The 27,819-nt window shown below is 36.6% G+C and overlaps 1 protein-coding gene and 1 long non-coding RNA gene across 9 annotated transcripts in view; one reads left to right on the top strand and one right to left on the bottom strand.

Moving 5' to 3' along the window:
• The window catches only part of NT5C3A (5'-nucleotidase, cytosolic IIIA), a 28,090-nt gene extending 4,963 nt beyond the window's left edge, over positions 1-23,127 (top strand). For 2 of the 8 annotated variants that reach the window (XM_083855473.1, XM_083855466.1), the window contains 9 exons: positions 10,175-10,281; positions 17,206-17,304; positions 17,754-17,823; positions 18,510-18,556; positions 18,703-18,788; positions 19,040-19,129; positions 20,370-20,532; positions 20,851-21,051; positions 21,796-22,405. In XM_083855473.1, the coding sequence (XP_083711599.1) occupies positions 10,175-10,281; positions 17,206-17,304; positions 17,754-17,823; positions 18,510-18,556; positions 18,703-18,788; positions 19,040-19,129; positions 20,370-20,532; positions 20,851-21,051; positions 21,796-21,897 (965 nt within the window). In that variant the 3' untranslated portion in view covers positions 21,898-22,405. Of the gene's footprint in view, positions 1-9,637; positions 9,765-10,174; positions 10,282-12,847; positions 12,899-17,205; positions 17,305-17,753; positions 17,824-18,509; positions 18,557-18,702; positions 18,789-19,039; positions 19,130-20,369; positions 20,533-20,850; positions 21,052-21,795; positions 22,406-22,973 lie in introns of those variants that run through there. The other 6 variants (XM_083855469.1, XM_083855471.1, XM_083855470.1 and 3 more) reach the window with 6 other exon arrangements.
• LOC310906342 lies at positions 1,896-26,293 on the bottom strand. The gene is made up of 3 exons (XR_014589388.1): positions 26,236-26,293; positions 2,022-2,175; positions 1,896-1,929 (listed from the first exon to the last, which is right to left on the bottom strand). It is a non-coding gene; the product is annotated as an uncharacterized lncRNA (long non-coding RNA).
• Positions 26,294-27,819: the final 1,526 nt, after the last annotated feature.

Below are 27,819 nucleotides of genomic sequence, written 5' to 3'. Positions count from 1 at the left end.
ATATCAGGTTGCCTAATGTAAGCCACTGTGCATCATATAGGTCACCTAACATGTAGCTTGTAAAGCAAATTTTCACAGGGCATGAAAAACCCTAAGGACAATGCATGTTGATACCACTTGGATAGTAGTAACAGTTTTCCTTTCTCACTGTAAAATAATTATGTTGAAAATTTAAGAAATTTGTATTCCAGGAGAATAAAAATTGACTGAATTCCATTGTTTACTCTTCTCACTGTCAAAATTAAGTACATACTAATATTTTACTTAATTTAGTGTAGTAAGCTGATCCTGCAATGCAGCTATCTGTTTCAGAAGTAGGTTTTAATTTTCTGAAATTACTGCCTGTGTTGGGGTTTTTTTGTTGGTGGTGGTTTTTTTGGGTTTTTTTGGTTGGTTTTTTTTTTTGTTGTTGTTTTTTTGGGTTTTTTTGTTTGTTTTTAATTCAGTAGGTCTTGAAACCTACATTCTTACAAGGGATGGATATGGAAAGATTAATTAAATCTATATTTCTGCAATATTTTCTTTAGAACTCATTTAAGCAAGTTATAGCAGTTATCAAAAATGTAGTCATGATCTGTACCTGAAAGCCAAGTTCCAAGTAGTCAGTGTAGACATGTCAGAATACAAAATGGATTGTAGGTATAGGCTCAGAAGAACTTGTTTGCTGCTTTCTTTTATCGTTTGTATAGTCTTTCTCCGAGACAACAATCTTTCATTTACTCATTCTGCTCTGAAATATATTTACCTTTTAATAAATGCTTGGTACGTGTTAAGTCGGATTTTTAAGTGATTTTTCTCCTGTTTGTGATAATTTGTTTTTACCAGTTGAGCTATGATGGCATCTGTCCTGTTAAACTCTTTTTACAGCTTAAAATCAATAGCAAATACTGCAAGTTACCATGTTACCTTTAGCTGTCAAACAATTACCTTAAACATGTTACCTTTAACTGTCAAACAATATATGCAGTAATATGGGATTTTTTAGTTTTTAGTCTGAATACACATATCATTGTGAATCTGTTCATATTATGAATAAAAGTTGCATAGCATTCCAATCATACCTTTCAGTCTTGAGTTAACAAACTCAAGAACTACCAGCTTTTATAGAAAGTATCTAAACTGATCAATATAAGCATTGAAGAGACCCAGGGTATGGATCCATGTATTTATAAATAAGAGAACACTAGTGGCAAATTCAATAGCAATGTACCTGTAAACATAAAAACATCACAGTTTGTGTAAGTCTGGACTGGAAACTTGCAAAATGCCTGAACTTTTGAAGTTCTTTCTTTAAAAAAATACACCAAACAAACAAAAATCATACAAAGAACTCCACCACAGCTGCCTTTTACCTGTTATTTTCACTTGCATGAATTACATTATACATGCAAAGTACAAACTCTTCTCTCTGTTGGCCAGCTCCAATTTGCAGTAATAGCCTTCAAACCATCAGCCACCACTCCTCCCTCCCTGTGTTCATACACAAGTGGATTTTGTACAAGTGAACTACAGCGTACTCTTCACCTCCTACGAAGGGTTAATATTGGAGAGAGCTTAAGGAAAAAATCCTAGAAGAGAAGCAGACTGTTAGCTTTTATTACTGTGTTTTGGTGCGTTTGTCAGAGAGGAATTAACTTTCCCGCTGGAAGTCGGGGCTGGTTGAGCTGCAGCAGGCGGCTCCGGGCAGCAGGGGGCGCTGGCGCCAGCCGAACGCGTCCCTTGGGAATCCTGGCCCACGGCGATGGCTTTTCCCGGCCACTGCCCCACTGCGCTCAGACACGTCCAGCTGAACTGCTCCTGCTGCACCGGGCCCACTGCAGCAGCCCCGTCTCTGCTGCCTGCCAGGTGCTCAGCGCTGAAATCAGGCCAAGCACAGCTGAGAGACAGGAACACCTCACGGCTATACTTCCTGGCTTCCTTTCCTAACCGCTGTGCAGGGATAGAAGGCCAGATAAGACTTGGTGAGAGAGTCGATTATATTGTCATGAAGGGTGTGTAAAACAAAGGGTGTGAAGTCTGACCGGCGTTCTTGCGGTCACCGCACTGTGCAGCAGTTGATCTGCAGCCGCTGCCTCTTCCTGGGGCACAGGCTTCCTCCAGCTCTTATCTTGACCAGTTGCTGGATGTCAGTCTCTTTCTCCCGTCCAAAAGTCATCAATCACCAGGGGTCAGCTGCTGTAAAACATCAGAGAATTTATGATTGCAGTAGGCAAAATTTTAGTCCAATGTCTATCATGCAGCAGCTCGACAGGCAGTGTACCATTAAATTGGAATCTCTGGCTATTTTGTTACTCTTTCTTAGTTTTTTTTGTGTGGAGCTTCTGATGGTTCAAGAAAAATAAAATCAGTATCCATTAAAAGTCCACAGAATTGTTTTAATTTGGCTGATCATCAAGAGTGCTTTATATGAATGCTAAAAAAAAAGAGAAGGCATTTTTTTGTACAAGTGGACATATGTTTAAGTTTGCAGACACACAGGTCAAAGAAGACACCATGTTTAATAACTAAAAGTAACTATATTATTTTCATTCACTAATACCTCAAAAGAGTAGAGAATTGCACTGACTTACTTCAGAAAATAATTACAAAAATAAGTTTAAATAACATTTCTCTAAATTATAGCAGTAATACCTATTGCTAAAAGGAAATGGGGCTTCCACTTTCACATATCTCAATCTTTTAAAAAATAATTAATTTATTTAATTTGTTATTTTATTTTATTTTTAAAAGGCTGAGGCAAAGCTCAGGCTTGGACACTGAAGATTCATTAAGTGTCTGAATACAGACTTTCAGGCTTCCTGAGCTGTGTTTGCCACCAAGAAAATTCCTGTTCGAATGTGCTTGTTACTTGTTTCCCACTCGATAACTTGCCTCCTTTCTGCACATATAAAGATTTGTTTGTCTGCTCTACAAATGGGATCACTGAATAATCCAAGTTTATTTGTGGTTTAGTTTTTTTTACCTAGGAGTTGTTTTGCTCCACCTTAATCTAACAGAATGAATACCACTGAAATGTTCCATTAATCTTGTTCCCTTAAAGCTTTCCCTCTTTGTTAGAAACTTACTAGTTATGAGACCAAAATTGGGATTTTTTCACTCAGCAGCTATTATCGCAACACTTACTATTATCAGCTGCATCTGCCTTTGCAGTGATGGGTGAGCCTCAGTTTGGTCTGCACGTTGCCATGGAAAAATCGTACGTGAAACTGAAGGGTAGGAATTAGCACAAAGTAGTAGTAGTATTGCTACTTTAGCAGTAGTAAAATGCAAAGAATAGTAGTGGTAGTATTATTACCTGTTGGTTTTGAACACTGCCAGAAGACAAGTACACAGAGACGCAAGAAATAAGGCATCCAAGTGCATCTTTGAATGGATTCAGCAGTGAGAAACACTCATAAAACGAAACATGGAGTCAAAACAATCCTTCATGCCTCAAGTCATGATGCTTCTGCCTGTTACCATTAAAAGGAGTTTTTGGTAGCTGTATTTCATCTTTATATTTATGGATTTTTTTCCCAAGGACTTTAAAAAAGGGTTTGTAATCAAAGAGAATCTAACAGTTAAAAACTTTATTAGTCTCAATGTGTAATTTAATTGAAATATTATATTAGCACTACATTCTTACATGTAGTGTCTGGTAAGGTATTGTAGATTAAACTTTGTCCTGCTGACTTTGCTTTCAAACTGAGTCCCACAACTCCACTATTCAAGGGTCAGAGTTTATTTGGTCTAGATACAGCATTCTTAGGCTTAGTAAAAAATCTAAGCAGATTTTTTTTTTTCTTAGAAGCAGATAAGAGAATAAGAGAATCAGCAGCAACTGCTTCAGTCCAAGCCTTGGCCTTAATGCAAATTCCATTCTAGATAGTGTTACATGGGAAGCTTCTAAGGAAACAAGCATTTGTTTAAGTTCTTTCAATGCACGTCCATGTGGATATAGACAGGATATTTAATCATAGAAGGTATACATGCGAATGTACAGTTTGGGGGGAAAATAGTATAGCTCATCAAAATTACCTTATTCTGCAAGGTGAGCTTTTGCATATCTGGTAGCTAATTAAGCAATAAGAATTTGCAAATGTACCACAATGTATTTACATACTGCCAGTTCTTAGAATTCTACACTGTTTGCCTAGGTATTTTGAAGAACGATTATTTGTATCAGCAGCCTCACCTGTAAGCATTCTTTAAGAAAGCATTAGATTCTGTGTAATGTGAGAGGGAAATGGATCTTTCAGGCAGGCAGACTCTAACATACTCCACAGCAGTATTTAAAGAAAAGGAAAGTACCACTCAAATTTAAAAGAATCTTATTTGTCAAAAATGAAATTTCTATATCTGTGTTCTCAGAAAAAGAACTGGCAAGAAAAAGGAAGGATGGAGTTAAATCTAAGATACTTGTGATCAAACTGAAGCATTATCATGAAAAGCAAATTATTCTCCTTGTCATTGCATGTTACCACCAGAGAGTGCTGACTTGCCTTCCATGAAGTCTTATTTCATACTGATAGAATGATCTGTCTCATAATGGTCTGTAACAGAGGCCCAAAAAAAGCATAGGAAAGGGGTGATTTGTCATGAATGTTTTTTTCTAGTGATTTCTCTCCTCCAGCAGCTTGTATTTCAGAGACAGTGTCTGTAACTTAGGATGAGCTTTTTTTTGTGTTATTACCTATTACCATTTTAAGGCTGTGTAAATTCGCAGTATCAACAAAAAGGAATTTCACATTTTACTACTTTAGCTGATTGTGTGACTTGTAGCTGAGTTCTTTGTTTTGAGCCTGCCTCCTCTTAATTTTAGTTGATGACCTCTACCTCTTATACTGGAGGAAGTATTCACAGATAGTGAACAATCTTTCCCTATTAACCCTTTCTAAGCCACCCTGTAATTTCCAGGTTAAGGAATTCTAGCAATATTCAATTGTTCATTGCATGAATCTTTTCTCATGGCTCATACTTACTGTTCCTCTCAGTGCCTTTTCCAGTTCTAGTCTGTTCACTGTAAGGTAGAGAAACCAGAACTGGTTTTGGTATTTAAGCTCCTAGTTCATAATGGAGTTAAAAGATTTCATCCAGAAAGTCCTGGTCAGCACAGGCATCAGTGAAATATATGTATGAAGGCCAAGAAAAAAACCTCTATTTTCTTCTGCCAAGCAACGAAAGGGTGTCACAGCCTTGAGTTCTTCTTTCAATCCTGGTGCTTTAGAAGCTATTTTTAAAATTTAAGTGTAGTGTGATAAATTGTATTGATCTGAATTTGATTACATTTAAAATATTTTTATATTCCTTTTTTTTTTTTTTTTTTTTTAACAAGAGCAGGAGAGAAACAATGAAGATAAAAACCCCATCAGTTTAAATTTGGCTAGGTAGGTGTGGTATTTCCTAGATACTCATTAGAAATGAGTATCTATCCATATACTCAGTTTCCAGGTACTCACTGATAACTAAATAGTACATACCTTTTCTTTTTGCCTACCAGTTATAAAGGTTAATTCTCTCCACAGTGAGAGAATGGGAACTAAGCACAGAGACGAGGTGATTCCCCTAACACACAATCGGATTAAAAAATGCCTATTCTGAGCTGTGTTCATTCACCCCAGGATGTACAGAACTGTTCTGTATGTTTTGTACCTCCTATGTTCTCTCAGACTAAATTCTTGCCCGAACTAGTAATTGACAGGATCACATTAAATACTGGGAATGTAGACCCTAGTTACTATTAATTCTTCATTTTCTTCTAAGATTCAAAATGTCTGTTGATCTATCACCAGCAGAAATCTCTTCTTTTAGAATGATTTTGTAAGCACAAGAAGAAGCTGCCTAAGGGACAATTCTGCTGCAATATCTTTTCTTCTCTCATCTGAAAGATGTATTAAACATAAGAAGAAAAAATGCTTAAAGAGTTGTTTTAGTGTGTGTGTTGGCATTAAGCTTTATGTTCAGTACAGCCATGAATGATCAGACCATTAGATGATCACCAGTTTTCTCATGAACTGTAAAGAAAGCTGGATCTCTGATCAGATCAAGAAACTCTCTGTTAAAAAAGGTGTTGAATTTGTCTTGTGATACCATTCAGTTTAAGATCCTCACCTTCTTAGCATGTGTCATCTCTGGATTTATCACAATCTGTTGAATTCAGTCTTTGATATGTTCTTAGCACTTTTTCATTAAAAGTGCTGTTCAAGCTCTTTGTTTTTAAAATTGCTTACACTCCCCACAAGTGACCTCTGTAACCGACACACACATTCATATACAAATCATAGTTCTGTATCACATCATAGCAACTGTAAATATGGCCAGCATGGGTTTTTGCACCAAACCTGTACTGCAAAGATAAGTGGTATCCAGGATTCCTGCAAAGCAACCTTCTAAACCTTTATGTACCCTAGCTTCATCAAACTGACCATTGATCTTACTTTCCTTGTAATTGTCACAGATATAAAAAGCTATTCCTGGAACCATTATGCTGTTCATTAACTCAGTTCACTAGGGCATGAATAATAATCCTGTTTGAGTACAGTTGGGTTGTATTGATTCCTTTCTTCTGCTTGGTCTTGGTACTTGAGTCCCAAGGTTCAGGTACCTTTCCCTGTCTCATGAGGTTATATCAAGTAGGCTGTTTTGGAAAATATGTACAAAGTAAACTTATTACAGAAGCAAAATTAGACAACAAATACAGTTCTTTAAGATTGATCCCTACAGTAAAGCAAGTTATTGCTCAAGTAAAGTCAAGCAACATACTGAATACGTGGGGATATATTCAAAAGTTGTTCGGTTGTGGTAGGGTCACTAAACAGGAATAAAAGCTAGTAAGCTCATGAAAAGATACTAGCTAATGTTTACACTGCAGATAGGATTCAATCACCTCTAAATTTTGTAGGAAATAGTCTAAAATTTTAATGATCTTTAAAAGTTCTTTAAAAGAAAAAGTGCAGCTTACTTGCTTAGGCAATATACCTGTGCTAATTCTTTCCACAGATGGATTCAGCTCAGGTCACAGGTGAGGAAGGACTGGTAGAACCAGCTTTTATTTGCTTTAGACTTAAACTTGCAGTGCTTCATATTCAAGAGCATCCTCTAAAAACCAAGTTCACCTAATACGTGAGCATATAAAGTTGAACCTTTTCCCAGTCTTACATAAATTATAAATCATCTTGTGTTTTCAATATTGTTCTTTTTTTCTCTCTCTCTTTCTGTGTAGAATATTCTGTAGTCAAGATATGGCCCTCAGCCAAAGAGAAAGTGTTAAAATAGATTCTATGTGTTGAAATAAATACACCTCTCCAGTTTGTGGTTCTTAAAATATATTTAAATGACCTTCCATATTTCAAGAGTAGAAATGTCATGCTGGAGTTTATTTCTCTCTCTTTAGAAAAATCAGTGTTCATTTTAATTCCTCTTTTACCAGCCATTAAACACTGTAAACAAAATGCTCAACAGTCTCAAATCAGCAGTAATAGAATGTGGTTAGTAGGAGCTGTTGTAATTAAAATGTGTATACAAAGATTTCTTGGAGTTGCAAAGATAGTCTTGTTTTTTAGATGAGAAGTTTCATGTACAGCATTTTCATTAAAGTGAAAGTACACTGTTGATAAAGATAGGGTAGATGTTTTTCTAAGAATTAGGTGTTGGCTGTATTAATGTTTACAGAAACTTTGCTCACAACATTTTTTAGGGCTTTCACTAAGACTGTAATCATTCATTTAGAATGCTTTCCAATTAGTCTGGTGTACCAAAAAACAGTGTGTAAGAGTTGGACCTAATTTCTGTAATGTTTTTTTTTTTAATCTTAAAAAAAATTAATAAAATAATTTTTTTAAAATCTTGTTTTTGTTTCCCCAGCTTTCTAAAAGGGAAACTAACTTTCTTTAGATTCTTGACAGCACTGGAGTCAATTTTCTCACTGAATCGTAGCTGAGAAGTACCAGAATAGCAACAGGCCAGCTTGCTGACCCACCAAATCCCAGCCTCATCTGTGGGGTTCACAAGACTCATTTATGTATCAGTACCACTGTCATCTTTGAAATACATAAAAGCTCAAACGCAGGTTCTTTGCAAACTGAATGTATCAAGTGATGATTCATTTAGCAAGTGTATTTTAGTTCATTGTTCAGAAGATTTTTTTTAATATTGCAAATCTAGCAGGGACACAAGTTGCAGCTTTTTGTTGTGCAAATAATTCATATTTATTCAGGACACTGTGCTATACTTATGTTTTCCAAACATTATTATAAAAATATTAATGAAAAGCATGCTGCCTATATTAAAATACCATAAAAGGTAAAATTCTCTGAATGTTACCTTTTACAGCTCTAACAAGTATTTTAGTGGTAGCTATGAATCCTGGCAATACCAATGCCAGGTAAGTTCAATTTACTGTATACAGTCTTTGCAGGGATTATGTTATATTTTGAACATATCTTTCAAACTCTTGTTACTTCAGGATACAGCAGACCTTAACATACATTTAGGGGGATCTTGGTCAATTCTAAGAGGATAAGTGTTGATTAAAGTTGCATGATTTGTATTAGCTGAAGTGTTCACTTCAGTTGTTTTGTTGGCCCAAAACAGAGAACACCTCTGAAAACAAAATGAAAGTGCACATGTAGGTCAGATACACCAAGGAATCCTGATAGACTGCATGGTAGCCTACAGTTGGAATGTAGACACAAACATATGGATCTACTGGACCATTCAGAAAGTCTGTTGGGGGTCTTTCTGATGTAGAAAGCACACCCTCATTTGAAGGAAATTTTCAGAACTAATGAATTTCTAGAGTCCTCCTATTGTGGGGGGTTTTGTAGCGTTACAGATTTTCTGCATGCTACACTTGTAACCTGCCCTTGCTTCAGCTCTGAGGATTGCACTGGTCACATTGCTGGCCATGCATGAATTGGCCTGATGTTGGTGGGTAGTCCTGGCATCCTGAAACAGGGATCATAAACCTGAGGTTGAACATGAGTTATGGGATAGTATAGAGGAGCTTGCACTGCTGCTATAGCAATAGTCAGCTTTGCATGACACTTACAAGCATTTACACAACTTCAAAATGTAATATACGATTAGACAATAGTTCCTTCATCGCCTCACTCTAAAAAATATTTTTAATCCATCTTCTATGTCACCTAGTTATGGTCTTTGATCAGGCAGTATGCCTAATGACAAACTTCTAAAACTATGTGGGGTTGCTTCGTCTCTCAAAAATCCTGACAAACAAGACTCCTTCATTTCCTGTTTCAGTATCACACAGATAATTACAGCCAAAACAAAGATTAATTCATTTGCTCCTTCTACATGAATAAATGTGTGCTGCCTAGTAAACATTAATGAAACCATGTCAGTGAAGCTCTAAGAAATTTGTGGCACTATGCAACAGGAAATCCTAAAATATTTGGAAAGATTTTATAAAAAGGCTAAAAAATAACAAAGTAGTAAACCTCTACTTTGAAAAACAAGTGCCTTCCTTTGTTAGAGGAGCCCAAATTTGCCCGCTGCATCCATGAAAGCTGTTCATTCAGTGAAGGTCAAAGGTTTTGTTGTTGGTGAACCAGCTGATGATCTGCAAGCCTGTCGGGCTGTACTGCTGAGCATAACAAACTGCTGTGCATTGCTGACGTGCGTCACAGGACCCTGGGGTTTTGCACGGGGATTAGTCAGGCTGTATTTGGAAACGCCCTCAACTGCACCCTGTGCTGCTATATTAGTGTGTCTCAAGCAAGAGGAATTTTCTTTTGCTTCTGCAGCTGCTCCTGCAAAACCCTCTGGTAAGTGTGCGCAGCTTCTGTCAGCGCTATAGACTCTGTCTTCTTGCCTGTGTTTTTAGGCCAAGGTTATGAGATGAGGGCTCACTTAAAATTGTTAATTGTGACTGTGGAAAAACTTTAAAATGCATAATTTTTTCTTTTTAAAACCCTGTATTTTTAAATTAAAAATTTGACAGCATAGAATGAGTAACGGCATCAAAGGAATAAGTATATTTAGTGGTTTTCATTGGATAGGTTAATTCAACTTAAATGTTCCTCTACTTTTAAGACTATTCTGAAGTGTTGGTATTTTCACAGTGATGTCGCTATGTACCGTGCATGTTGGCTTTTATTTTATACAGCAGGAATAGAAAGATCACATAATATAGCAGACCAATTCTTAAAAGGATTTGGTTGGTTTTTGTTGGCAGCCTGCATGCAAGCCCTGCATCTCTGGACTCTGCTTGCCATCTATGCTGTTGCAGTAGGACAAAATCAAGGACAGAAGAATCAGGAGTGCCCTAAGCTCAACGCACAGGTACTCTCCTTTAAAAACACAAGAGGAAACGCTGTTGTCATGTTTTCTGTGAAAGCGCTCTCTCCAGATTTTTGTCAGGGTTTTTTTGGTTGTTTGTTTTTTTTTTTTTCCCCCAAGTATCAGAACCAAGCACATCAAGTATAAAAAGATGTAAATAAATACACAAAGTAAACCAGGAAAAATTATTTTTAGTGTGCATCCTAGTCCATGTCTTAAAATAGCTTAGACAGTGAACCCATTTTCAGTTATTTCATATAACCTGTGCTGGGTATCTAGTTTTACAGCATGTTATCAAGCTACTATGAAGATACTTAGTGTTCTGTTGTTTCATTCCTGTAATAACTGCTTTTTAGCTAAGTAGTCCTAGGGCTATTTCTTGGCAGAACTACTAAAATAGTAATTTGGTAATTACTAGTTACTAAGGATTTCTTACCATATTTGAGCTTGCATCATCTGAATATAAAATGTATTATCATTTGGGAATTATAAATTAGTGAGTCTCTGTCCTGAGCTCAGCTTATGCTAGCAGAGTGCCCAATAACTAGTGAAGTTCTCCTGACAACCTGCACATAATGGAGTGACTGATGGGATTACACTCATGTCCAGTACCTTTTGATGTTCCTGTCTAAAATATAAGCCTACTAACAGCTGGGGCAGCTAAGAGAAACCTCTGCTGCCCTCATGGGCCAGAATTCAAATTGTCTGAATTATAGGCAGTCTTGCTTTATACATATATGAACATAAACATGGAGGAAAAGATCCTGACAGTGTCTCTGGATTTTGTTATGACTTCCCCGCTTCTTGCAACTCAGATGTTACAAGTAGCAGAAGTTACATGGAGAAGCTTGTATGCTTTTCAAAAGCTTTTTGTAAGCCTTGTTTTCTAGAGCAAGTAATATTCTGTAATAATGGAAAAAAAATTGGAAAGTAACATGTAAATTAAGGAATGTGTCCGATTTTGTCCCATTTCTTTATATTTTCACCAAACTTTTACTTTCTTCCACCAAGAACACCAAAACCAGTTTTCTGTAGCTTCTGGATATTAACTTTCGCAGCTGTCACTGTTACCATGCCCTGCCTTTTTTGGTACATGTCCATAAGTGAATATATGTGATAGCTAGTCTAAGACCTTGAAATTGGGCATCTGCAGTTCCCAAAATAAATGTCATTTAGTCTTGGTTTGTACTCTCTTACCTGGAAGCTGTCACCATAGATTAGAATAAAATTTACAAATAATATGCCCCTATCCAATTTATTCACTTTGATTTCCATTTGCCTTGCTCAGAAGTAACATGGATAATGCTCTCTCCCTGCCAGCCCACCCTTATGTTTTCTCTCTATCAAAAGATAACAGGTTTGAAACCTAGTCTAATCTAAAGCAGGTTTACCAACAAAGTAGGAAAATAGAAAATGTGTTATACTTGAAATTCACATACCGTGAATAGCATTACAACTAGATCTTTATTTAGTTTTTATGTATTGCCCTATTCCTTTTATGACATGGTAATCTGACATTTTGTGGATTATTTTTAATACATTTACAAGTGTGAGAACAGTTATGTGATTCAGAATTGCTGACATTTAACAAATGTTAATCTGTCAATCATTGACATTTATAGAGAAACTCTTGTAAAATTTTGTCTGCCCATAATCCAGGGTGTTTTCTTAGCAATGATTTGGTTTTTGGGAGGCTTCCATGCTAGATGAGTCTTTATAAAATAAGAAAACTTGGTATTTGCCAAGTAGTGTAGGCTTACAGGGTATCAGTATAAAAATACTCTGCACCAGTTTTTTTATGTCCTTCATCAAAGCATTGCTTAGCAGACTTATGATGACAGCCTCCTACAGTTTGGGTTATTAGTAATATTTCAGGCTCTGTGTTTAGAGTTGATTGTGAAATAAGACATATCTCTTTGTAGTTAAGATAGCAAGTAATTCATCAACTCATCCTTCCCTACTTAAAATTACTGACAGTGAAAACAAAAGGTCACTCAGTTGTTCTTTATATGGAGTTTTTTATTTGACTTTTTTTTTAATTTTTGTGTTAATCATCAGGACTTGTTTTACTGTGCAGGGGGAGAAAAGTAACTGCTCTACCTCTAACACTTAGTAGATTGAAAAATTCAGTATAATCCTAGCTCCAGAACATGACATTACTCCTTGTAGACACAATCAGTTATTAATTTCCTGGGATACCTAATTGGAAATGCCTACAATGGCAGCTGTAAATTCACTTAGATCACTAAAATGAATGACAGGTTTTATCACTAGCTCCTGTTTTATAATCAAATTGACACAGCATGCACTTAGATACACGCTGCCTCACATACTAAGAAGACAACTTATGTATTAAGCAACACCTGGATACATAAAAGCAGTTCTGTTTGCACTTGTTATCCAGTGGTATATAAGAAACTCCATTTCAAAATTAGAATTCAGTACTGTCCTTATGGCAAATACTTCTCTTTATTTAACCCAGCTACACAGATGCATGTCTTATGTACTAAATAGATTTGTAATTTTCAGAACTATCCTTGTTGTAAATGACCCATTCTGTGGTTTGTAGGACTGGGGGATTTCCAAACCTGCGTGAATCCATTACTGTTCATTCCTCAAGGTATGACCATAACATTCTTAGTTACAAAATAATTTCCTACATCCTTATTCCGGGTACCTGCTATCACAAACAAGCAGATTTTTTTTTTTCCTTTTTATAAATCCAATTAAGCTCAGCCTTTAAAATAATCTTTTTCAGTTTTGTTCTTCCTTCTCTCAAAGGCTCCTTAAAAATGTCAGAGACTGCAAACTAAAATGTATTTGTGGCCAGTGTATATGCCAACCACAAATTACCTTTGGGAGTTGTCATAATGTTTTCAGACACACCAGCCTCTGAGCTATTCAGTAGCATATAGATACTCTTGGTAAGAAAGCAAAACTCTTCTCACACTTTTATAATATGACAGAATAAATAGGGGCATTTAAGTGATTTAACATTATGTGCTTTCAGATGTCACAATGAATTATGAGTTTCTTTTCCTGTGCTTATATAGTTTTAGTTCTGTATGTAGAAGCTCCTGGTTCTGAAAGGCTTTCTTGACTTGGTTAAGTGCTGTGGAGATTTTTGTTTGGCTGCTTCTCTATCTGTGCTCATCCCAGTCAACTGGTGGATCAGAATTTTGGGAGGTTTATGTGCACACTGAGTTGACTGCTAGAATTTTCTTAAACGGTAAATAGAAACATAAATTTTATCAAATTGCCTGAACTTTTAATCCTTTGCTCTCTCATCTGTCTTATCAGTTATTTCCAACTAGAATCTGCTTTTCTCTTCCAACTGTGAAGAATGACAAATATTCAACAATGAAACAACGGCTAAACTGGGCAGAAGTGTAAAGCATTAGAGATAGTTTCCCAGAAAATTGTTGGCTGCAGTTTCAGTTTCATTTACACATTACTTAGACAGTTTCATTTACTTCTACTATGATAATGATAAAGTCTAAATAAAAGAATTGCTACTTAATTTTCAGTTGCAAATATTGATACAAGGAACCCACCATGGGAAAAGTGGCTATTTTGTCTAACTGCATTTGTCTGAGGTTTTATCGGCTGTCACACCCATAATGTAGACTTGTTTTTTCCTCTGAAAGTGCCTGTGAGACTGAAAATGTTTGGGTTATACTTGCTGCAGAAGACTTTCCCCCACCTCTATATTAAAATACTCTTCAACCAATTCATGTGCAAAAATGAAAAGTGTGTTAGAAATAAATTAATCTTATAAACTGATCTTGAGTAGGAGTTTACAACATCAAAGCAGGAAGCTTTCATCATACTTAAAATCTTAAGCAATGTCTTGTTTAACATGATCTACTAAAGTGTTTACCAAGATCTATTCCTCAGGTTGTTTCAGAAACTTACGAAAGGGCTCAGTCTGAATTCAAACAGTACCAAACAATCCAGTTTTCCTCATCTACTCCCTTCCTCTAATCTCTCTATCTACCCCAAGATCTGTTTAAATTAGTTATATTAGGAAATCTGTTGCTTAGTATCTAAGTAAACCAAATAATGCTTGAACTACTTCTTAGAAAAGCATGCACTTAGATTTCACTGTTTAATTTTTGCATTCCTAATCTAAAAATACATATATAGTTTGCTGAATGTTAAAGGAATCAGATTAGTCAATTTACAGTAAAAAAAGCACCAAACCGAGTCAAAGTGCTTTGGTAAATGTCCAAAGTCAAAGTGCCTTGTGTTTCATTATAAAGACTATTGTATATGCAGAAAAAAGTGGCAAGCTTATTTTTCTTACTAGCATCATATAACATACAAAAGAAATATCATAAAGCCCCTTTAAAGAGTTACAGATCATTACTATTTTGTTTTGTTTAGCAGCTAGACGTGCTGCTAAATGTGAATAAAGAAATACTTTGTAAAGGTATATCTCAAAAGATTAGTGAATTCTTTAATGGATATTTTTCAGGAATTCTATTTCTTGTCAACACATTAGCTTTTTCAATGACTCCCAACCTGGGAATTAACTGAGAGCTGGAAGTCAATACTAATGTACTTTTTGTGACTTTGCTGTGCTAAAAGTAGTAGCAAGGCACTGCAACAACACAAGGAACTCAGGGATATTGGCTTAGGAGATACCACTTGTACAGAAAATGTCTTTGCCAAAGGATTGGAAAGGAAAACCGAAGTGAAATTAATACAGTTTGTTTCTTTATAAGGTCTATAAAGGAAAGAAGTAGTGAATACTCTGTTCAGGACAGAATTTTTGACAAGATACTGTGGTATAGGCGAAACTTTTGAATGGTTAGAAAATCTTGGAAATTTATCAGAGACTCATGATTAGGGTTCTAGAAGGATTTCTGTTTTCAGCAGTCTCTTTGAGAATATCAGCCAGAAAGTAACAGTAAGCACAGTGGGGATTAGAATTATTTGTTATACTGAAAGGTAGGAGCACTGACATGGAAGAAAAGATACAATCCAGAAGATTAAATGTAAAAATTAACACTTTGCACAAATACCTGTTTCTTTCTAGGAGTAATTTTGAAGAATATTTGGTCATTACCAACTGAATTTGAATCATTCTCACCATACTATTTCTAAGACAGGGCATGTATTTTAATGCACACACAAGATGCCACCTGAAGACAAGGGCCAAAGTGGCCCTTCAGCCAAGGCCTTGTCAGAGCAGAGCAGAGCAGAAAGGTTTTACCCACAGCCATGGATGCTGTGTTGGAACAACAATATGGTTCAAAGGGGTGGGCCAAGACAACATCAAGAATTATCAGAGATTTAGAAAATTGTGTTCTGCCAAAGAAGATTGAAGAACATTGGGGTTTTACATTCAGACAGAAGGGAAAAATTTATCCAGTGATCATCTGAGAAAAAGAGCGCTTTTCTCCAAGTTGAATGACTTAAAATTACAGTAAGGAAGATTAGACATTAGGCAAATCTTTCTAAACATGAAGGTAATTGAGGAAAATGAGAAATATGTGAGTGAGCATTTTGAAGAATGAGTTAGATGAGCCTCTGCTCATCTGATAAGGATGTACCTGCAATGTTTTGCTCCCACCTGAGAGCAGAGTGGACTAGAGCTGATATTTCACGGTATGTCTGGATCCTTCTTGTGTCAAGTGTCTTTTCCCTTACAAAAACATATTTTTGCAATACTTTGAAATACCACCTTTTTCTTATGTGATAAGCAAATTGCAATTTGACTGCAAGTTGGCTGTTACTAATGAAGAAAAGGCTTACTAGCACCAAGAGCTGGAAGAAAGAGTTCTGCATGACTTACTGACAATTGGTGATACAAGAACTCTGGATCCAGGATCCAGAAATATCCTGAAAAAGAAGCTCCTCCCCCACCTTTTTTTTTTTTTTTAATATATATATTATTATTATTAGCTCACTGCAGCAAAGATTACATGTGAGCTATAAGAAAAGGAAGGTTGAAGGATCAGAATGTTAAAAATGTAATTCCTAACACTTTATCATCTCTGAAGTTTTAAAAACAGAAAATAAAGCTTACTACTCATAAATGCCTGTTTAGACAGATAGCAAATGTCTGATGCCTTTTTAATAGAATGCTTCCATACATGATTATAAAGGAAATAAGTACATGCTACATTGCAAAATTCCTGTAAATAAATAGTTCTTTTACCATTCTGCAAGTTTGAAGATAAACTCTTAGAGTAAACAAAGGCTTGGGGAATTCTTTGGGGGGAAATGGGGTTTTGTGGGTTTGGGTTTGTTGGGGTTTTTTTCTTGTTTTACACTAAATTCAGCATTTATCATAACATTCAAGAAATATACTTTATCCAAGAGGAATCTATATTGTGAGATCATGTGTTATTTCAAAAGTGTGCAGTGAAATAGGTAATGGTAGCAATTGATGGACTGGCTGGGGAGGTGGGATTACTGCACAGCCTTGTATTGAAATACTCAGTTGATACTCATTCAGCATTCTCAAGGAAACAATGGATGACTTCTTTATCTCTGCTGATACTTTAAGGGCATATTAATTGCAAAGAGAGTTGATTTTAAGATTTACCATCTCCTAGTGACATATCTGAATCACAAGATGATCCCATATGTCCTGTTCCTACATATCACCCTTTATTCCTACAACATATAATGACCTACAAAATATAATGACAGTTGACATCTGTGAGTGTCAGCTTATTGACTAATATGATGTTAGGAAAGGAAATGAAAACAGATGTTGTAAGCAAACAGAACAGTATACAGTCATTAATTAATACATCCAGAGTATTTCTTCTTACTCTTGTCTTTCTGTCCTGACCATGTCCTGATGTCACATGAAACTGTAGATGCAGAGCTTCCAATCTGATGGATAGCAGCTATTGCCTAGTTAGTTTTCCTTTGCAAGTGTATTTATGTCTTTGTTCTTACTCTTCATAGATGCCAGAATTTCAGAAGAAGACTGTCCATATTAAGGACCCAGCAAGAGTAGAGGAGATTATTTGTGGCCTCATCAAAGGTGGAGCTGCCAAACTTCAGGTAAAGGTGTAACCAGTTTGGAATAAAAGCAACTGTGGGATTGTTACTCTATTCCAAAAGAAATTTAAGCAGATCTATATATATATGTAATAGAATTCAACCTTCAAGAAATCTCCAAAACTTAAGCATGTTAACTCTTTTAATTGTCCTTTTTGATTCAGCTGTAACTCACCCAGACACTAGTTAAGTCTGGCTGACATAAGCATAGAAGCTTAGTAATTCCAGGAAATATTCTCAGCAAAGGAATGAGAAAAACAGTTTTGTTAGAAAAAATATTACTCTTCTGGGATATGCTGGCTTCCATGACAATGGCTCAATAGAATAGGGAGGCTTCTGTGCCACACATGCTACTGAGCTGCAGCTATTGTTGATAGTTCAGAATTTCTAGCCATTCTTTATTTTGTTCCTCCATGTTGTAAGACAGTTTTGCTTTTTCTTTCCTTAAATAGATTATTACAGATTTTGATATGACATTAAGTAGATTTTCCTACAATGGAAAAAGATGTCCAACTTGTCATAGTGAGTACTTTTTTTTTTTTAATATAGATTAATTTGTTCGCTCCTTTTAGTTTTTCCTATACTTTAATTTGCTATTCAATTTATTTCCTAATGAGATTTTTATATTGACTTGTTACCTAATTAGTACATGCTACTGACAAAGTATTCTAGTGATTGTGTTTTTATGTGTGTGTATATATATATTAATCAAAATATGTGTGAATTAAAACAGATAAGTTGCCATTCACAATTAAAGCATTAAGATTTGAACTCTCAGATGTTAGTGGCTAGATATAGTATGACTGACTTTTGCTTTTCAAGAGCCCATCATAGTTCTGACACCTGCAAGAACCAGAGAGTAAACTCCTTAGAATTCTTGGCAATTTTATCCTTATGCTGTAGTCTTTTGGAACAAACAAGAAGTGGGAAATCTAAAACAAATAGAATGCCTGGGGATGATTTTGGAGACAATTAAATCTCAAAAAACAGATTCAAAAGCTTGTAACTGACCTTGTAGTTCAGAGATGAAGGGAAGACTTCACTTATGAAGAAAAATGTGCTTTTTGCTGGTTTGTGGTAAGAAAAGTTCTGAGGAAGCATATTGGTATTTCACCAGACATTGTCATCTGTGCCATTTACAGTGTTGTAGAGCAAAGTAAAGAAATGTACCATCTTGATTAACTCTCTTTTTTTCACCCCTTTCCTAGACATCATTGATAACTCTAAGATCATCACAGATGAATGTCGGAAAAAGGTAAACAAAAAACCTACAAGCATTTGGTTTGTTGTACAGGTGTCTGTCATTATTCCCTGATAAGAATGTTATTTTGATTGCTTAGACCAAATACCAGTGTATTTCATTAAATACATTAAACATCTGATGGGTTTTTTTCCCTTCAGTTATTGCAGCTGAAAGAAACCTATTACGCCATTGAAATTGATCCAGCTCTCACCATTGAAGAGAAATACCCATATATGGTAGAATGGTAAGAGACACCTCCTGTTTTCAGATTGTATTAAGGTTAGATTTAACAAGTTTTTAAAAGCAAATTAATGGCAGTACTTAGCTCTTAGCTATCACATTAACTGAATTAATCTCTTAAAGCTTTGTACAACTGGTTTTGTTTTGCTCTTAACCTGAATAAGCAAGATTAACCACAGAGGATGCTTTTCAACATTAAATTTAATGAAAGGTGAACCTTAGTAAGCAACATTCAACCCATTTTTTATGTTCTAGGTACCATAAATCTCATGCATTACTCATTGAACAAGGCTTACAGAAGGACAAGTTCGCGGAAATTGTAAGGGAATCTGATGTTATGCTGAAGTAAGTTCTTTTTGATTTGAATCATATCAATCTGTTTCAGAGTATTTTCTGTAGATTCTTCCTAAGTGTTGGGGGAAGGAGAAAAAAAGAAAAGGGAAATTTAAAAAACCCACACACATTCCTGAGAATGTAACACCTTATCCTTGGACCACAATGAGCTCTCCATGCTCCCACTTAACTGGTGTTGTATCTAAATGCAGACAATAATCTCCCTGTATAAATCAGAAATCTGGAACTATTTTTAGTCCCTTATCTACAAGCTTAATTTTCTCTAGACTTTCATGCTCTTTAAATTCAACTGGTGATCCTTTTTTTTTTTTTTTTTTAAGAGTAATGTAAAGTTTAACTTAATTCCTTTGAAAAACACTTGAACATGTTTCAAATGTATTAAATATTGTTCTTCCTCTGTGGCTGAAGGCAAGTTTAAAAGACAGCAAAATCCGTGTTCAAAATGTGCTGTGGCTTCCATCTCTTTGAAAGCCCTCTAAAACTGCCTCTAAATTTTGGAATACTGAAACAGAATATTAGAAGTTAAATTGTGGAAGTATTTGTTTATAACACTGACTGAATCTTTATTTTTTGTATAACAGACAAGCACCCAATCTCTGCCTGTCTGAAAACCTAAGTCCATGTTGATTGAATCTTCATCCACAAGCTAAAATTCTTTCCATAACTTTCACAATACATTTTTAAAATGTAAAACTCTACCAATCTATGTCTGTATGGAGAAAGCATATAGAGATAATATTATTTGTTCCTGGAATACTATGCATAGGGTACTGAATACTTTCAGGAGAGAGCAACAATAAATGTTTTCAAGATTTAAAAACAATTTTTTTTTATAGTAATGACCCTATAGAAAGTCACATATTTAAGTGAGGAAGATTGAAAGGAGATGTACAGCCTGATAGTAACTAGAGTGAGTTCTGCTAGCTCCTTGCTTGTTCTGGGGTACTTAGAGAGGGGAAAGTGTTTTTTAAATCTTTAAAATATAATTAGATGTTTGGAGGGAAGAATTATACAGATCAAGACTAAACAGCTTAATGCAGCAGTTTCTTGCAAACATGCCTTGTGTTAGGTTGATGGTTCTTGCTGACCTGAAAAGATGAAGTAAAAGAAATGCAGTAAAGTGCACAGAAAATATTAATTATTTTCCAAAGAGATTTGTCTCCTAAAAACTCAGACTTTTCTTGGCTTTCTTTATTTGAGATTTGATTTGTATTTGCATTCTGTGTTGCAGAGAAGGGTATGAGAACTTCTTTGATAAGCTCAGTGAACATAATATTCCTGTGTTCATATTTTCTGCTGGGATTGGCGACATTCTTGAGGAAGTAATCCACCAGGCTGGGGTCTACCATTCTAATGTCAAAGTGGTTTCCAACTTCATGGATTTTGATGAAAATGTACGTATGAGATAACACATTCTTATCAAATACGTTTGATAGATACCACACTGTTTGTGGTATTTAGTAGCTTTTTTTATACACTACAAGATAGGTGTATATAGATATATACACTCCTCCAAGCAGGGAGAATCACTGCCTGCCTGCTCTTATCTGTGCTGTCACAACCATGACATTACTCTAAACTAATTTATCTTGTGTATCATCACAGATTATGTAGTTCCATCTTGGCTCAACAGTAACATCACCTCTTTCATTCTAGATTCTGTCCTGCCTGAATGGTACTGGAAATAACTTCAGTGTTGCTTTTTCCAATAGGGAATATTAAAAGGATTTAAAGGAGAATTGATTCACGTTTACAACAAACATGATGGTGCCTTGAAAAATACAGAGTACTTCAAACAGCTAAAAGACAACAGCAATATCATACTGCTGGGTGATTCTCAAGGAGACTTGAGCATGGCAGACGGAGTAGCAAATGTTGAGCACATTCTTAAGATTGGCTATCTCAATGATAAAGTAAGTAGCCTTACATAACCTTGTAAGTTTTAAATGGGAGTTAGAACACTGGGAGTAAGGAAAAGATTCATTATAATATGGTTCAGATATCAAACCAAGTGTTTAGCCCTATATCTGGGTTGAAATTTTGAATATTTTTCATGGATTTTTTTCTAACCCATAAGCTCAGAGCCACAAGTATATATTGCCTTGGGTTTTGTACAGAACTACTTCCAAAAAGGTTTCTTCTAGAGAAGTAAAATTCAGGGGCTATAAAAATCAATTCTCTTAAAATACTGTGGCTCCTCCTCCTTTCAGTACTGAATTGATAATTGAGAAAAATTATAATCTCACAAATATCAAATCCAGGCAGTCTCTCCTCTTTTCTTTTTAGTTTTTGGGGTCTTTAAGTGACACTTAACTGATAATTTGTTAAGTTATAATGAACATCCATTTGAATTGAGGAGGGAGAAAACTACAGTTTTATATTTTTCTCTGCCCTTCCAGAAGTAGTTCTTCTTTCAGTATCTCTATGTGTGAGATCCTGGAATAAACATGAGGTATTACATCCTGGAATGCACTTTAGGTCAGGCCACTCCTACTGTGTCCTCTTGTGGAATTCACTTGTAGGAGTGATACATTATTTGCATGGCTTAATCCCAGAATTTGGTGGAAAGATTGGGCAATATTTTAATGACAAAAAATGCTTTCCATAATTAATTCTATAACTAAGAGGGTCTTTCTCTTCATCCCTTCTGCAATTAGGTAGATGAGCTTTTGGAAAAATACATGGACTCTTATGATATTGTCTTGGTGAAAGATGAATCCCTGGAAGTTGCCAACTCCATTCTACAGAAAATCCTGTAAATTGCAGTCTCAAGTCACTCCATTCCTTCCAGGAGGCAACTGGACAGAAGAGCACACATGTGCTATCTTAGATGTGTTTATTACTCATTTACAGAACTGTTTGATTTAATTTAAAACTTTTATCTTCATTTTGGTATTATGGAATATGTATGGTATCAGTTGTCAACTACAAGTTCCTTTTACTGCTGTTACACTGTTCTTTATTGTCTCACACTCCTGTTATAACGAGATCTAAATTGGATTTATAGATGTGATAAACTGCTGCTGATGGGATACTGTGGTTCAGTCCTTTTTAATCAGGCATTTCAGAGGAGCATTTTATAAAACGTGGCTATTTTGTAAAACTGAAGATGTAAATGCTCTGTAAAGAGAGTGTGCATTTGTTGCCTTTTCAAGGACATTTCAGTCTCAGCTGTACTTTGAAGGATTTTACTCATATGCTACATAGTTTCACACAATTTTTTCATACATATATTTTTCCTCAGTAAAAATGCTTTTATTCACCCAATTCAGGCAAAGTATTTCTTCTTCATATTTTTGCACCATTGCAAAACTATGCTTACTGTTTCTTTATCCTCTGTGAAATGGGAAGAATGTTTTAAGTTAGTGTGTCTGAGATAAAATTTCTCATCTTTGTAATAATAGATAGTTTCACAAGCTGATAGTCCACAGCCTGCCTACAATGAGCAGGGGCATCCTCAACTAGACCAGGCTGCTCAGAGCCCTGTTCAACTTGACCTTGGATGTTTCCAGGGATGGGGAATCTACCACCTCTCTGGGCAACCTGTGCCAGTTTCACCACCCTCACCACAAAAAAATTCTTCAGAAAATATTTCCCCTGTACTGAGCATGACAGCACCTCTTGAGCATTTTTTACAAAGTGATACAGCTTAATATAGCCACAATTTCAGAAGCTTGCTCAGATATGTTGCAGCATAAGTTAAAGATGATGTTTTGACCCTGCTCCTGTGAGGTCTCAGCTGTACTAAATCTAGCCATTAATAAAAGAGAGGAAATCATACAACTGCCCTAATGTGCAATATAATCATTGTTCCCCTTTGCTTTCTTTTATACAGAGCAGAAACTGTGCCATCTTCCATTCCCTGAGGAACTGTAATGAAAATGTAGGAGAGCTTAGATCTGCATTCTCTTCCACCAGAATTAACACACGTCTCAAGAAACAGCCTCTTTCCTTACAGCCTGTGGTCTGTTATTAAAATTGTGACTTGTGACCAGACACATTTTTTCCAAATCAGCAGTTTTACATCTGTTTTTACAACCTGCTAGAACTTTTCCAAGAAAGGAAGAGAGAAGATAGTTTCCATACCCCACCTCTGCATCTTCTGCAGTAAAATGAAATTTATCATCCCTGTATTTTGAATACAGGGCAGAGGCTCAACACACAATCTGAGGTAGTGTGGGCATCCTTTCACAAATCACATGGCACATGCTGTGCCATCAGGGAACTACTGAGCACAGGGACCTTTTAGAAATTCCAGCCTGCATCTGAACAGGCAGAGTGTTTGAGGGATGATGTTCTCCATGTACAGAACCTACAGGCAGGCAATTCCCTTGGCCTAACACAGGGGCAGCCAGGAGGTCAGAGGTGGGAGCCTTGAGAAGAAAACCAGTAGAACAACCAAGGTGAGGATCTTGAGGATAATGCCTTGGCTGCCTTCCATTCCAGAGGCATGACTCAGGCGGCAGCAGCAAACTGGAAGAGCTGAAAGCACCCTGGCAGTACCAGGGACAGGAGGAGATGGGAGCAACAGCTGCTAAGAGTCTGTCAGCCAAAGCCAAAAGATGGGAAGAGCTTGAAGGCAGCAGTGACAGCTGCTGAGTCAGCGGTCACAGGGACTGGGTGTGAAGTTTGGCCCAGTCCCTGTGGTCTCTCCCTGTCTCCTGCATTTTCCTGGGTCAGGAAGGAGGGCAGGATGGTCATGGCAAAACCAAGAGAGAGGGACCAGCCTTCCTACAGCCTCCCTTGCGCCTGCACTGCAGCTTCAGCACCGTGAGCAGGACAAGCAGGGCCGTGCTACATGTGACTCCTCATGGGCATCAATCAGCATGAGCTGCCCACCCAGTGACTTGGTCTGCACCACCCAGGCACAGGAAGGATTTGGGGAATGCTGCAGCATTTCCGGGGGAGATCAGCAGACACAATTTCTTTAACAGTTTACATTTGGGGTTTTAGGCACCTTCAGAACTTACATGTTACGGTTTTGGGAGAGGGGGAGTAGGGTTAGTGAATCTTGAGTTTAGATCTTTTTTAAACATGAAATCATGCTGGCTCTTTTGTCATAGTTGCAAAAAAAAGTCCAAAAGGCAAAGGCCTTCTGAAAAACATCAAGGTATTTGGATGCACTTCTTACTCAACCAGCCTCTAGTTGCAAGAGTCTAATTACCAGGCATTACTCCCAAAGTTTACACTGGGACAAAGTTTTCCAGTTGCAGGCAGTTTATCTTTGGAATATAGATAACAGCTTAAATTTAGAGAATGTGAAGTGTAGCTGATAGTCACAGCTTCACAGTATGAGATGTGTCAGCAACACTGGCATTCTGACTACTAGTGTAATGGATGTCCCTGATTATCCCAGCACTGGTGAAAAGGAGGGTTCTGGTCTTTCTGTGCAATGTTTCTGAGAAGGGAAGAGTGTCCCATGTTTTCATCAAACTTGCCTCAGGATGCACATAAACCATTGATCCTCTCTTCAGAAGTTTTCCTCAGCCTCACTCAGCAGGTGAGCAAGCCACCTGGTTTCATGGTTAAGATCTTGTTCAACCCACAATTAAAAAAAACCCAACAAATAAATAAACATATAGAAGAGCACATGCAGAGCAATATAGAAAGGACAAGGAAGCATCTTTAAAAACAGTTACCAAAACAGATCTCCAACTACATCTTAATCTGAGTTACAGAAATAATTATTCAGCCTCCCTAGAACCCACCCATATCAGAAGGAAACGAGATGGTTTTCCAACTACATGTACAGTAGAACTGGTAGAGGATTTCAGACGAAACCACCTTCTTTTAAGCACTATGTAAGGAAGGTTTTCCAATCTCACCTCCAAGCAGGTGAACAATGAATGTTCAGTCACTAAATGTTCAGTCCACAGTGACAATCATTTTAAAGAAAAGGATTCTTGCCCTTCCACAAAGATGCAGGTAAGTTAAGATGTCCAGCGCACTTTTCTCCCATCATTAAATCCTGTTAGTTTCAGAAGCTCTGTTAAGGATCTGGTAGAGCAGTAAACCCTTGCTAGGACTTGAAAGCAATTAAGCCACGTTGCAGTTACTTGATAGAACCCCATTGCTGTACAAGGGATATCTCCATGCCAAATAATTTACTTCTTGAAATGCCATTCATACAACTTTATAAACAAAACAGATACTTATGCAATCAACCTGAACCAGAAGGTCAGATTTTAAAAATCTGCACTGTGCTGTATAGATTATCATTGTCTGTTCATTGTCTCACATCCCACTGTCAACCATAACTCTTGCTTATATAATACTTAAAGGAAAACACAAGATGCATTTTTAAATATCCTCCTCCACTTTATCAAAATCTCATTGTTTTATCACTAGACTGTTGGCTAGAAAATAGAATTTGTATTATCAGTCGCCTCTCCAAAACCACGAACAAAATTAACTGCAAAGAAATTTAACTCTACAACTACAGGTTAAGTCATCCTTCTCCAGCAAGCCTAATTCCTACACCTGCTATTGAGATTCTTCTTTCAGTTTTAAGAAAGAAATACTGTAAGTAGTATGTCTTTCTAAAGAAAATTTCTAACCAGAAACATTTTGCAACCCTAAAATTTTATTTCATTTATGATTTAGTTTGGAAAGAGAGATATGCATTTCCCAGACCATGTTCCCATAGCCAAACGATTATATCTAAAGTTAAAAGAAAGGAATGAACAAAATTAAGTGAATTTGTTACTCTTTTTTTCTTCCTCTACTCACAAGATCTGTTCTGTCTGTGGTACACGTCCCAGGTCAAGTATTTGGAACCTTTATTTAGCTGAAAATGAATCCTCCTCTTAGCGGGTGTTACAGCCAGCTCAAATGTCCTCTCACTGTCAAACGAACACTGATAGTGCTGAGTGAAAAAACTTGCACCCTGTACTAGCTAAATATGTAATTTTTAAGCTTAAAGGAAAATCCAAATTTTTTTTCACAAAGAAAAATATAATATTCAAGTTCAACAACTGCAAGTCCTGATTTAAGTATAATGTCTGTTATACTTGGACCAGATGGAGTTACACAGCAGAAAGTATTTTTATCAAATTAAGACACAAAAATCACACAGAAAAGAAAATATTAATAAATACCTGGGTTTTTCTGGGTGCACACCCATGTTCCTTTTCTTTTCCACTGAGCCCCTGACACTTCAGTCACCAATTGCCAGCCTTGGCTGCCAGCAACTTCTTTTCCTAAGAGCAGTCAGCTGCCAGCTCTGAGAATAGCAGCTGCCTGTTTCATTAGAGGAGTAGAAACAGCCTGAGTTCTGGAGAGCCCCTCGTTAGCTGAGCCCAGTTACATTTGGTTCTTAATGACCCTTGAGAGTTATCATCTGTTTTTATAAAGTAATCTCAGTTAAGTATAGTAAAAAAGCTATCTAGATACTAATTCTATAAATAAATAAATCCAGAATAGGGAGATTTTATAGATAATTCTAAATATGTAATTTCTAAATACCAGGAGATAGTAGACACTAAGAGATAAATTCTACATTCTAAGAATATGTAGATTCTAAATACTAACAATAAAATGTTAATAATAGGTGAATTCTAAATAGATAGTTAGATTAATTCTAAATAGCTACTTTCTCCTTAAAAAATTATTTTACATTTTGACATAGAAAGTATCTCCCTTATATCCATATTCCTCACAGGCCACCTTCTCTAACAGGATGGTGACTTAAAAGTATTTATCACTCTGTTGCCTTTGTCTGGGCAATACCCCGTATGAACACCATTATTTTATAGCAAGTTTTTCCATATAGTCTCTGATTTTCCCCAAAGCTGCATTCTTATTTCCAAAATGGTAACCAGCAGGCTTGGAGGGATGAGGTGAGGGGGCAACAAAAACTTCCTCTTGAAGGAAAAACATCATTAGATGGATCACGAGCTGTGTTTGCCAAGTCCTAAGGAGCAATGGCATGAGAATTTCAGATGAATTTACCCTAGCCAGAAGCACTGGTAAAGTCATCCCTGCTATCCCATCGCTGACAAGCACTTCCAAAAAAATCCAGCACAGCAATTTTTGTGATCACCAACTGATAGCAGTTCAGTGCTGCTCTTTCTACTGCATCTGCCTTGGAGGACAACTCTGTTATCCTGGTTTACCAGGAACTCTTCAGCCCACCTCCTGGGATCCATCTGGAATGTTCCTCCATGCAGAAACATTGGGTTCCTTCACTAAGGTTTTCTCAGACAAAACAATTCAGGATATCACAGAATGATTTGGGTTGGAAGGGACCTTAAAGATCATTGAGTTCCATTCCCCCAAAAGGAGTGGGGATATCCAAAGACAGACTTGGGTTTTTGGGGATACGTATGAGAACAGAGTAAGGAGCTGTTTCCACATTGAATTCTGCTTCTGGCAGTACTCCAATCACAACTTGCTTCCCACTCCTCTCAGCTTTGTCAGCACACAGAAGGGACTGCATCTGAACCACAACAAAAAGTGAGCAACCTGCTTCCAAGTAAAGTAAAAGGGAAAAACAGTCTGCTGAGAGAGCTGCTTTCACAAGACGGTAAGGAGCCATTCTGGACCCAAACTTTGGAATCAAAGTGCCTGTCCCTGATATTCACAACTTCTACATCAGGTATAAACTTAACCATTATCATAGTTGAAATTTTTTTTCCTGGACATTAATGGCAGTATTGAACATATTCAGGGGTAAGCCTACT

Source organism: Zosterops lateralis (genome assembly GCF_965231275.1).
Source record: "Zosterops lateralis genome assembly, chromosome: 1".
In the NCBI taxonomy this organism is placed as follows: domain Eukaryota; kingdom Metazoa; phylum Chordata; class Aves; order Passeriformes; family Zosteropidae; genus Zosterops; species Zosterops lateralis.
Note: the sequence above shows the minus strand (reverse complement) of the source record. Positions and strands in the feature narration are given on the sequence as shown.